The sequence below is a fragment of the Scophthalmus maximus genome, chromosome 8 (genome assembly GCF_022379125.1).
Source record: "Scophthalmus maximus strain ysfricsl-2021 chromosome 8, ASM2237912v1, whole genome shotgun sequence".
Taxonomy (NCBI): domain Eukaryota; kingdom Metazoa; phylum Chordata; class Actinopteri; order Pleuronectiformes; family Scophthalmidae; genus Scophthalmus; species Scophthalmus maximus.
Genome location: NC_061522.1, coordinates 4,917,056 through 4,930,000, shown reverse-complemented (window position 1 = coordinate 4,930,000; position 12,945 = coordinate 4,917,056). Strand labels below are relative to the sequence as shown.

General features: G+C 46.8%; 1 protein-coding gene across 1 annotated transcript in view; it reads left to right on the top strand.

The window, feature by feature from the left end:
• Positions 1–11,473, top strand: part of LOC118313111 (noelin-2-like) — a 22,281-nt gene extending 10,808 nt beyond the window's left edge. The window contains exons 4-8 of the mRNA XM_035638378.2: positions 2,742–2,961; positions 4,184–4,290; positions 8,323–8,499; positions 8,575–8,748; positions 10,520–11,473. Of these exons, the coding sequence (XP_035494271.1) occupies positions 2,742–2,961; positions 4,184–4,290; positions 8,323–8,499; positions 8,575–8,748; positions 10,520–10,840 (999 nt within the window). The 3' untranslated portion in view covers positions 10,841–11,473. The remainder of the gene's footprint in view (positions 1–2,741; positions 2,962–4,183; positions 4,291–8,322; positions 8,500–8,574; positions 8,749–10,519) is intronic.
• Positions 11,474–12,945: the final 1,472 nt, after the last annotated feature.

The following is a 12,945-nucleotide window of genomic DNA, read 5'->3' as shown; positions in this document are numbered from 1 at the left end:
GGAGGGATGGATGAGGGGAACGAGCAAAGTGAAGTAAGAGGGAAGGTAAAGGTCGGGGAGGGGGGTGCAGGGTGAAGCTGGAGGGGAGAGATTAGAGAGATGAAGATGAAAGAGGAGACAGGGCGGGGGACGGACTAGCCAGGTGAAGTGTTTACTATGAAACAGGCCATGACATTATCAGCATTTTGTCACGATCGATTTCAACAATTTACATATTTAAAAAAGAAACGTACAATTCCATGCGGCTGCACGGTGGCGTAGGGGTTAGCCCCTTTCGCCTCACAGCAAGAAGGTCCTGGGTTCGAGTCCCTGTTCAGACCAACCAGGGCCTTTCTGTGTGGAGTTTGCATGTTCTCCCCGTGTATGCGTGGGTTCTTCTCCGGGTTCTCCGTCTTCCTCCCACAGTCCAAAGACATGCAGAACGGGTTAGGTTCATTGAAGACTCTAAATTGACCGTAGGTGTGAATGTGAGAGTGAATGGTTGTCCGTCTCTGTATGTGGCCCTGTGATAGGCTGGCGACCTGTCCAGGGTGAACCCCGCCTCTCGCCCAATGTCAGCTGGGATTGGCTCCAGCGACCCTTAAATGGATAAAGCGGCAGACGATGGATGGATGGACACTTACATGCAAACAATGACCCACAAAAATACCAATAAGTGAGCGCGAAGCGGCCAAATATTAAACCGCCGCGGAATGTTCAGGCTGTGCTCTTTATGTGACGTGCGGCAAAAAAAAAGAAAAAAAAAAAAAAGAACTGATGCGACAGCTTCAGAAAATGTTTTTGAAGTGATGTCAGAAAAAGTGTTTGTGTCCTGATTTCCAGATAGCGGGAGAGGGATTAGACACGCACAGTGTTTGATGACTGCCAGGCCTCTTCCTCGGATGTGTCGTTTTGTTAGTGTGCGGGGGTGTGAGATACTCTGAGGAGATGATAAGGTTTTTGTCTTTGCCTTTTTCGTCTTCATGTCGAATCCAACTCCTCTCTACACACGCAGCATTTACAGGCGAAAAGAAATCTTGAGTGTCGAGTGCAAAAGAGATAAATATATAAAATCCTCCCGCTGCCACACATTCATATCATATTTATACCAAATATATCCAGTTTGAGAGCATTTTTAAAACAGTCGCTCGAAAACGCCGTCTTTACCTACGGATGAGAATCCACACAGTGATCCATGTCTCCGTTTCACGGTGCCAGTCAACTGTGCGGGGCGGCGAAGACGTTCTTCTCCTCCAGTCACATCCTCCATCTCCTCCTGTGGGACTGCGACGCATTCCCGGGGCAGATGGGAGTCCGGGGCCTTTTCCATTTCGGCGCACGTGGCCGGTTGCTTCCCCCCCCCCCGCCTCGCTCTCGGAGCGATGCCGTGGAAGAGACGAGGCCGAGGAGGGAGACGGCAATTTGCTCACGACGCAATCCGCAATGTTGAATGTGTGAACCTAGTAAAGCATTGGAAATTAAATATCGCACTAAACCAAGAGCATTTAAAAAACGAGAGAGCTTGGTGCAAAGAAAGGTACAGAAAGGGGGTTTGCACAGCCAAACCAATTAGACCGATGCTTTTATTCCATTTTCCGAGTAGAATTAAAACACGGGGGGGAATTCACACGTGTCCCCGCCACGCCTGCTTCACAGTCTTTCAGTTCCACGGATCAGCCCCTTTAACTTTGCACCAACAGCGTCTGCCCGTGGATTCATTACCAACACGTACTCCTCCCTGGAGCACACAGTACAAAATCATGTGAACTGTCCAAATTTTGACATTGAAAACTGATTTATTACTCTAATTTACTTGTGCGTGTGAAAAAGGGGGAGAGAGAGAAAAGAGACGCAGTCCTGGCGACTGCCGCTCCGAAGCTGATTGTGGATCCATTGTCGCCTGAGCCCCTCGATGGAATGGGATTGAAAGGATTAACCCAATGCAGGACAATTTGCCTGTGAATGATCACGGGTACAGTAACTCCTGATAAGCTCAGGCTTATTACGGGACAACAATCACGGAGACTTTGCAGGTGTATATTTTCTCTCACGGAGCCCGAGATGCACTTAGAGTGAAGATTGGAAAAGGGAATAGAAAATTTGGCAGATGGAAAGAGGACAAAGGGACCAAAAAGAAAAAAAGTATTTTCTATTTCCATCCATCATAAAGATTTCATTTCATTATTCACACCAAACCTCCTTTTTTTTCCTAAATCCTATGCATAACGAACGACTTTAGATTCCGCCCGTCATTCTTGTTTCCGTGGGTTATTTGCCTTTAAAACGACAGCATGGCAATGATGCAGCGGAATTAATATTCACGTTGGACACACATTCACATTCTGGGAGATTAAAAAAAACAACCCATCTTAATAGACTAGTACACCTGTGGTTCCTGGCTCAGAGCTCCTGTGGAAGCCTCCTTCCTCTTTCCCGCACGCTCAATGTCGCGGGTCGCGGGCTGCAGGGCGGGAGGAAGCGTAAATCAGGGGAAAGAGAAACCCACCCTGAGTCGACTCTGGGGTCCCCTCTCAGGTAGACAAGCCCAGACTCACGACGGGGAAGTAGTTACACTCGGAGGACGTCCTGACCAGACGCTTCAACTACCTCAGTTGGCTGCGAAGGAACAGTGGCTCTACTCCCAAACGGCCTCGCCCTAAAAGAGACAACGGTGTGTGTGTGTGTGTGTGTGTCTGTGTGTGTGTGTGTGTGTGTGTGTGTGTGTGTGTTTTCTCGCTCACCTTCCTCCCATGCGCCCACAGGAGCTGAAGGGCCAGATGTCTCAGTTACGGCCCCTCCTGTCCGTGGTGGAGCAGTACAGGTTGGACCTGCAGACGATGGCCGCCCTGCGGCTGGAGCTCCTCAACCTGTCAATCACCCTGACGGCCATCCAGGAAGAGATCGGCGCGTACGACTACGAGGAGCTCCAGCAGAGGGTCCTGCTGCTGGAGACCAGGCTGCACAGCTGCATGAACAAGCTGGGTGCGTACCGACGGCGAAGTAGCGCTCACCGGCTCACTCCACTGTGATTATACTCGTGAATGTGAGTCGACTCGTCACACAGTGTGAAAACAGCTGTCAAATGTCCTCTGGGGCTCCGGAGCAGGGTTTTTTATATATATATATATATATATATATATATATATATATATATATATATATATATATCTCAGAAAAAACAACTGATTTATCACCAAGGTTATCTTCAATTGGAAAATCTCATGCAGAAAAATCCACTCCACACACTCAACTGGTCACCAATCAGAGAGGCTCTAACGGAAGATGCTATCGAGTTGCATTCAAAGAACTGTGGCTTGTAGTGTTTAATGGAGACGGTCCATACCTAAGATTAATAGTCAGGGTATATCTCTTGTGTCCGCTTTATCACTTTCGACCTTATGGAAGTGCAAAGCTAAACAACGCTCAAGGGCACTGGTCCTCCACGACTGACAATAAAAAGAACAGGACGTCGCCTCATACAGCTATTAAGAATAAGATTTCACAGTCAGACAAGGAACGAGGAAAGGGCTGACATCAGAAATAGCTACTAGAATAATGTTTAAAAAAAATAACATCCATCCAGCCCGAATCCAAAATGTCCGAATCCAAAAATCACCGGAAAACCCAACATCGCCCAAAATGTGTGAACACCCGAGAGGCCTCGCCGACACGTCGACACGAACATCTGCAAATCGTTGTTTGACCAGACATACTAGTCAGGGGTTAGCAGGTCCTGTAGTGTAGAGTGCGAACTGCACAGCGACTTGACGCCTTTGAAGGAAGTGGATCCTGAACTTGGCTTCAAGAGCAACAGGCAGGTTCTCCGACGTGAGTCTGACAAGGTCACATATGTACAAGGACTGAGAAAGAAGCGGTCATGTTCTCTGGACATAGTTTGATGGGGGAAAGGAAATAGTTGGGACACGTCGAGCCTGTGAATGGACACGTCGAGTGGACAGACAGTATGGTCGTGTTGATACTGTTTTTGCGGATGAAAATGGAGTTACACTTTAATGAACTGAACAGGTAAGTTGAGTTGAGGTGGCCAGGTGACCTTGACAAGGAAAGTTCGCTTACTTATAACTGAGCCAAAAACCCACTGTTCACTTTTCCCTTTCCCCTTCACGAGAGACACTACTTTTGTTTTATTTTTAAAAAATCTTCATGGCAGATTTAATACAACACGTTCATCACTTGTCAACAGGTTGTGGTCGGCTGACTGCAGTTAGCGGCCCGATCACCGTGAGAGCCTCGGGCTCCCGCTTTGGCTCCTGGATGACTGACGCCATGATTCCCAGCTCTGACAGCAGGGTAGGTGTACAGTGTGTGTGTGTGTGTGTGTGTGTGTGTGCGTGACAAGCGAAGCATGTGTCACAAACGCGGCCACGCTCCATATTTTTCTCAACGTATGTTTTTTCGCCGTCCCACTTTTGCCCAGCTCACAACGCGCTTCACCCGAATTTCCCACAAACATACGCACTCTGTTTTCAGGCAGAGCATATTAAGCTAGTTGTCAAGGCGACTGTCTCCCAGTTGCCAGGTGTGATTTATATCGCCATGGTGACCCCTGCCTGTTCCCTATTAGAGCCTCTCCCTGGCGATGAGAATGCAGCAGCAGCAGCAGCAGTATCCCAGTTTCTCACCTTGTTTCCCGGGAACCCGACTGACTGTCACAGTCACGGGGTTACGAGCGGCGGCGCCTCGTTCCTGGTCCCCGTTGTCTGTTTGCATGCTCGTCCCAAAAATAGGAGCATTTCCTCTGTCTGTTGTCTTTTCACTGCCGTTCATAAGATGCCCCTCAATGTAGGGAATTCGGTTTATACAAATCCACTGCAGGTATATGCTCCCGTTGGATTGACATTATGAATAAGACAGTGAAGCCGTATAAAAAAATCTGTAATTTACTGAGAAAACTTTGATCCGAAGTTTAATGGAACCCAGTGGCGTTTTCTTGTAAACAGACAGTTATCTTTACATGTAGTGGTCCTTAACAAAAAGCACTGAGTATCCTTGAGGCTTCTTAAGAAACATTTCTAGAGCTGATTTAAATATAAATATATATATATATATTTATATATATATATATATTGCGGCTGGTTCAGTGATTACAGGGGAGGCTCTGGGCAGTCAGATCCCGGCACATCTCCTCCAGTCCACGTGCTCAAGTGTGTTTGGGCCCCAAATTGCTCCCGGGGGTCGAGCCAGCAGCTTGCACGGAAGCTTCCTGCCGCGGATGTGACAGATTGAATGAGCAGCAAAATATGAAGCGGTTAGGATAAAATGATATAAAATGCAGACGTACACCATGGTTTGAAAAACATCTGAAGGGGAACCAGATCGGAGATTCTCAACCTTGGCGAGACCATTTCTGGGGGGGGGTGGGGGGGGGCGGGTCGCCCGGTGGTTGCGGAGGAAACAATAACATAATATATTCAAACTGAAATCACATATTTTAGACTGGGAATTGTTATTTACGTCAAATTTTCTGTACCGGTGATAAGATCCTCTTTCGAGTGTGTTTGGGAGCGTCAAAGTGTGTGTGCTCATGAGTCAGTGCTTGGACCAAACAAATACAAAAATGAAAAATTGGCTTTGCCTGCATGGCGACTCAGGGGAAGAGGAAAAAAAAAAGATCACAACACATGTTCCTCATTTGCTCTCAAAGTGAGAAAACGCTGATAAATCAGCCATTACTCTACTCAGTCCGACGGAAATATCTTTGCTGGTCAAATACGACCAAAAAAGCAAAACCCATTTGCAAAAGATTTCCTCAAAAAGCAAATGACATTTCCTTTGCTTCTACTGCTCCTGATGCTTCACCAGAGCACACACACACACACACGTTGTGTTGGGGGACATCTCTCAAAATCCAAATGGTGAACCTCGCTCGAGACTGTTAACACTCCTGGCACGTTCTTTGTGGGAGATGGCGTTTTGTGGCGTTTGATATTTCCTACGGTCATTATTTCAAGGTTGCTGATATCGAGCATCGGAAACATCACCTCCCACCCGGAAAAGATAATGATGTGTTTTTTTGTATTTTCTGAAAAGAAGTCAGTTAAAGTCATACAAAGTCTTCAGGACAAGCTGCTACACACACACACACACACACACACACACACACACACACACACACAAGGAGAGTCAAGACGAGTAAAGTCCTTCTCATACGTTCCTTGGTATCCATGACTACAGTGGCTGCATAGGGTCCCAGTTTTGCATTAATGAATTCTTCAGTAGCTCATCAGTGAGTGATTGTGTGTGTGTGTGTGTGTGTGTGTGTGTGTGCGCGTGTGTGTGCAATGCGTTGTACTCTACACAATGAAACACAAACACACACACACACACACACGCACGCACGCCTGCACACACCTGTCGCCGTGTGTTGAGAACAGCTGCTGGGGTGTGGATCTCCCCTGATCTGTCAACATGTCTCTGCCGATGGTGTGAGCGTGAGAGAGAGAGAGAGAGAGAGAGAGAGGATGAGAGCAACACAGCGAATCAGAGAGAGACAGAGAGAATGGGGACGGGTTGGTGAAGAGGTGTGTGTGTGTGTGTGTGTGTGTGTGTGTGTGTGTGTGTGTGTGTGTGTGTGTGTGTGTGTGTGTGTGTGTGTGTGTGTGTGTGTGTGTGTGTGTGTGTGTGTGATGCAGGCACAGAAGAAGACAGTAAAAAGAAAGAGGGGGCGGATGGAAAGAGGCAGAAACAAAAAAGAAGGGAGCAGGTTGATGAAAAGAACAACAGACGAGCGGGACGGGATGAAAGAAGCAAGGGAGGCGATGGAAAAGAAGCAAAAAGCGACAGAAAAAGGAACAAGTCAAGAGAAGCTGCGGTAGACATTAGGTATAGATTTTAATTGTTAATGGCTTATTGGTCACCTCGTCTCCACACAGGCCCGTGAAGTGGTCGCCTTTTTTTAACGTGACTACAGTCAGTTGAAATGCCTTCAATCAACCGACAGTCCTCATGAGCAGTTGTTTTTAATCAGTCCCTTTAACGGAGCGTTGGGATGAAGGCAGAGAGAACATCGGTGCAACAGTCTCTCAGACTAAGGTGTGCGTTCAGGAAACACGCGCGATAAGCATCTGGAGCTTATTCTCGTGAAGCAAATGGTGCATTCAAATGCGAGCAGATTACAGCTGCCCGCAAACAAAGGGACTCGTGTGCCCTTTGAGACGCCCTGCCTCTTGATCGGGGATGAAAACACGGAAGTTTCTCATCAGATGAGCTGGTGAAGCGGAAGAGGAAAATAAGGAGGGATGGGAAGTATTTAGAGGAGAGGGGGAATAAAGAAAAGGGTGTTGGTGTAGAGAGAGAGAGAGAGAGAGAGAGCAATCAGTCTTGTCATTGTCTTTGAGTCTGAATCAGACACTGTGTTATTGAAGACACTCTGAATCACTGCAATCAGTCAGCTTTGTCTGAGAGGCTGTAATTCAATGAGATTCTTTCTTCTTTTTTTTTAAAATGCTGCAACAGCAAAATTAACAGATTTTTTTTTAAAAACAACAACTAGAAAAACATGTTGCTGCCTCTGCTGGAGATTTCTCTTTCCTTTGACCCGTGGAAGAAAAGATGCTTTTCATCCGCTCGCTCTCCTCCGAGCTCCTCTCTTTGCAGAGGGACTAACGAGCGTCTCCTCCTCCGACGAGCTCCCTCTGCCTTCTTTCTTTCCATCTCTTTCACCTCTCGTCCCTAATTAAACCCCCGCGCCGTCGACACTCAATTTTCTCCTTCCACACTCTCGTCTCTTCTGCCTCCTCGTCTTTATTTCTCGTCGGCCTCCGTCCGTTTGTTTTGCCACTGATCTCTGATGGTTTCTTTCTCTTCGCCCTCGCCCGCCCCCCCCTCTTCTGCCGGCCTATATTCACACACTTCCTCATTACTCTCCCATTACCTGGTTTTACCTTTCATTGTCATTTGATTCAGGAGGTGGGGGAAGGTGGACATGAATTATCCAATACCTGGGATATACATATATATATTAATATATATATATATATATATATATATATATAATACTCTGTATATAAAAACGATCCGTGACTGTATATGAAGACAATCAGTGATTGTATATGAAGACGATCAGTGACTGTATATGAAGACGATCAGTGACTGTATATGAAGACAATCAGTGATTGTATATGAAGACGATCAGTGACTGTATATGAAGATGATCAGCGACTGTATATGAAGACGATCAGCGACTGTATATAAAGATGATCAGCGACTGTATATGAAGACGATTACTGGCTGTCGGCGTCCATTTCGTGCCTTTGAATAGTGTGGTAAGATCGGAGGTGGTTAACCCCCCCCCCTCTGGTTGCCCTTTCCCTCCTTCACCAGGTGTGGTCCATGGACGGCTACTACAAGGGCCGGCGTGTGCTGGAGTACAGGACCATGGGGGATTTCACCAAGGGCCAAAACTTTGTGCAGCATCTGCTGCCGCACCCCTGGGCGGGAACGGGCCACGTGGTCTATAACGGGTCGCTCTATTACAACAAGCACCAGAGCAACATCCTGGTAAGGGACTGGCTGCACGATGAGAGGTCACAGTTGGACAACCAGAGGACCAGAGCGATGATCTTGTCATTTCAGGTTCAGTACCACTTCCGCTCTCGCAGCGTGCTGCTCCAGCGCAGCCTGAGCGGCGCCGGATACAACAACACGTTCCCCTACAGCTGGGGAGGGTCCTCGGACATCGACCTCATGGCCGACGAGACGGGACTGTGGGCCGTGTACACCACCATCCCTAACGCAGGGAACATCATGGTACAGTGTGCTCCTTTTTTTTATATATATATATATATATATATCACCAAACAAATTAAAATGGCAAAGAACTTTAGGATTGTTTTCTCGCTGTAGGTCCAAATTGAAGTTATTGCTGTCAGCGAGTTTGTTTTACCTTCACGGTGAGGTCGTAAACTCCCAGAGGAAGCTGACGGAGACATTTCTGCATTGAATAATGTCATCGACCATAATGAACGGAATGCTTACTGCAGGGTTTCCCTGAGTTTAATATACAGTATGTGCGATCTTGCTACAATCCCCTGCACACATCCCGGTTGTGTGTGTGTGTGTGTGTGTGTGTGCGTGTGCGCGTGTGTGCGTGTGTGTGTGTGTGTGCGTGTGTGCGTGTGTGTGCTTGTGAAAAAGAGAGAGAGAGAGGGAGGGAGAGAGACAGACATACAGTAAGTGTAAAGGTTGACGGACAGATGTCAATAATGCAAATGATTTTATAATAATTCATTGTCACCCCCGCAGAGGTTTAGCAACCCCCCCACCACCTGTATTTCGTTTCAGCCAAAACATCCCCATCTTCATCCGACCTACATATCATGAAAATGTCACATATTTGTGAAGATATGACTCAAAATGTCAAATTTTGTCCCTTTATCGCACAACGGGGAAGAATCCTCCTCCAAAAAAAAAAATCCTGGATCCAGATCTGGATTAGGTAAAAAAAAATGTAATCACCCAATTCGATGGCCAAGACCTGTCTTTTATTCATTCATAAAATATTTTTAATATGCAGTTCTGTCTATAACCTTTTGAGTAATCCTGCCGGCAAACAAACGAACAGACGAACCCAACGAATCACGTTATCTCCTTGGTGGAGGTTATCAAATGCAAACAATTGAAAAGGAAGTTGTTCTCCGGTCAGGTGTCATTAACCAGAAGAGGAGAGTGCTGCAGTGAAACCCCCCGAGGAAACAAAGACAATGTGGGAAAACATAAAGGAAATTTATGACATTTGTTTCAGGTCTTCATTTTAGACACATTAAAATCTCCGTACTGGTTCACACACATATGACATCACGTACTTCACGTAAAAAATATTTTTTATGTGTGAACTGAAAATGCACATGAAAACATAAACATAAACAATAATGACATTTTGTTTCTTTTGGAATTGTGACAGTGTTAAGTAAAAGCTCAGGACATTCGACAGCTTGTTGTTGCTTTGAATATATCTTGAGAATTTCCGTACGTTTTCTTCTTCTGTACTTATATTTGTTCATCACTTATCAGCTGCCAGATATAGGTAGGGTTAAAACCAGACAACTTGTCAGCGTGGTTAAATGTGAACATTATGTGATAAAGTGTGAGTGCACTTCCGTCATCGGAGACAACGAGTGGCTGGACACATGGAGAATCCCTCCTCCCTTTTTTAAACGGGACATTAAACCTGTTTCACGATACCAAAAATGGAATAGTCGGTACAGATACCACCAAGAGTACACGATACTCGATACCAAAGTCCATACCACGGTGTAAAATAAAAAGGACAAGAACAATAACACATAAACAGAACCTCCTTCATTGAAAAAGATATTTGAACATGACACAAAACAACAAGAAGAGTGGCATGTAGCCTTCAAATAATAAATGAAAAGAAATAATTCAGTTTACCTTACTTTTGGAATTTTCACCGCAGTCTTCCCAGACGACAGCGGCTCACATCTCCACTCGGTTTACCGATGGATTTTGTTTACTGTGCATGTCCGACCCTCAGTTCTCTCTCCCCCCTGGTCTCCAGGTGAGCCGCGTGGACCCCCGCTCCCTCGACGTGCTGCAGAGCTGGGACACGGGGTTCCCCAAGCGCTCGGCGGGCGAGGCCTTCATGATCTGCGGCACGCTGTACGTCACCAACTCCCACCTGGCCGGGGCCAAGGTGCACTTCGCCTACCACACCAACTCCTCCACGTACGAGTACACCGACATCCCCTTCCACAACCAGTACTCGCACATCAGCATGATGGACTACAACCCGCGGGAGAGAGCGCTGTACACCTGGAACAACGGACACCAGGTGCTCTACCACGTCACACTGTTCCACGTCATCCGGAGCGACGGATAGGTGGAGTGGGAAAAGAGATTATTAAAGATGGAGGAGATTGTTGAAAGGTACATAACCGTACGCGCACACACACACACACACACACACACACACACACACACACACACACACACACACACACAATGGCCATTCGTGTGAGCAGGAAAATGAGTACAACAGAATCTGTGTTTTGAATTTGAATGGCGTCCGGGCTGCGGAGAGCTCACTGAGCTAATAACCTGACACAGTCGTCCAACACCAGTCTAAAGGTCGCAGACGAGCGCGTTCATCACGGCGTCGGTGGCGAAAAAAAATTAACTGCCTCCGCTGCAAACGGGCGCCGATAGGAAGACGGAAGTCGGCCGCATCGAGCTCATCCATATTCTGTTGCGTTTCATTCCGCCCGTGTCTCGAGATGTTATTTTGGAAGTTGAGGCCGAAATTGCCGGGGAGAGGAAGAGGAAAAGACGAAGAAAAAAAAAGAAGGAAAGAAAGAAAGAAAGAAAACGCAGCTCGTGACCTGAATGTCAACACGCTTCGAACCTGGAGCGGCGACAGCGGCCCTGACGGAGATTGTTTCTGGGTTTGTGATGTGATTGTGGACGTATTCAGTCTGCATGGTTGTTCATTCAATAAAGATTAATGTCAAACTACGGTCGGGAGACTGTTGTCGTTCTCTGTTTCGGAGCAGGGGGAGTCGCGAGGAAGGTGAGTGCCGAGACCCGGCCAGCTGCTAGCAGAACAACGCATGGAGCTGACCTCACCGTGACAAAACAAACTACCAGTGGACCTTCAAACAAGATGGAAGACCGTAAAAAAAAAAGAAGAAAATCTTCCATCTGGGTCTCGCTCTAAATTCTGCCTCCGTGCTTTGCAGGCCTGCGGCCCGAATGAGCTCAGGCGCTCGCTATTGTCTATCAAGGTCAGGGGAAGAGAGAGAACGAGGTGCTTTAGAGGAAGGGGGGGGGGAACAAGACAAACAGTTAAAATGGCGGGTGAAATATCTTCCGCTCTGGACGAGGGAATCCTGCGATCCGTCTTCTGAAAAAAAACAAAAAAAAACAGCCACGGTTCATCAACACGCGCGTCGCAGAACAAGGTTTTTTTTCCCGATCATGTCTTTCATTTCTATCTGCAGCGGGCGACTTTTGTTCCCAGTGTTTAGGTACTGAATGGTGTCCAAATTGGTGTCGCACTTTAATAAGTCCCACTTGGCCCAATTTAATACAACTCAAGAGCTCCCCTGCACACGTTGAGTCCTTCCAATCCACGTCAATGTTATCGACACACAAAAGATAAACGTTTTGACGTCATATTATATATATATATATGTATATATTCGGTGTAAAATGTGGTCACCGATCGATCCCGGGCAGCGTTGTGGGTGACGTGAGCTCCGGGGAGAGAGAGAGAGAGAGAGAGAGAGAGAGAGAGAGAGAGAGAGAGAGAGAGAGAGCTGTTGTTGTGAGTTGGGGTCAGGCACAGTAAAGGTTAACCTGCTCATTATTATTTAATTGGCTATTATGAGCTGAAAAGGGGAGGGAGGGCAATGTCCACAGAGAGCAGTCGGCGCTGTTCGGTGAGAGCAACATACTCACAAAACACACACACACACACACACACACACACACACACACACACACACACCGCAGATAAACACAACAAATTCGATATATTTGCACGAACGAGAAGAGGATGCAAGAGTCCGTGGGCTCGATAGAACGCGAGGGCGGGGACGATAACATCTCACAGAATATGTGTGGATCTAATTGTGGAAAACATTCCCTCGTCGCCATTCTGTTGCAGTGGTGACTGATGATGTTTCCAACTGCCTCAAGCACGAGTCACTGCTTCGAGAGAAAAAACAAACCCCAGCTTTGACTCCACTTAGTTTCCTCAAACTCATTATTACAATTTCAGATATTTAATTAACGCCGTGTCGAAAATAAATATGTGTCACTTTAACCAAACCCGAAAGCAAACCTCCAAACGTCTTCCGACGGACACGTCCTGATACCCGAGGGGGAAATCCAATCTCATGTATCAATAAACTGTGAAGATCATAACGTTGTCTTTTTCCTTTTTTAAAGTCCCAGCTTTTGTCAGCCTGCATCACCGGCCTCCTC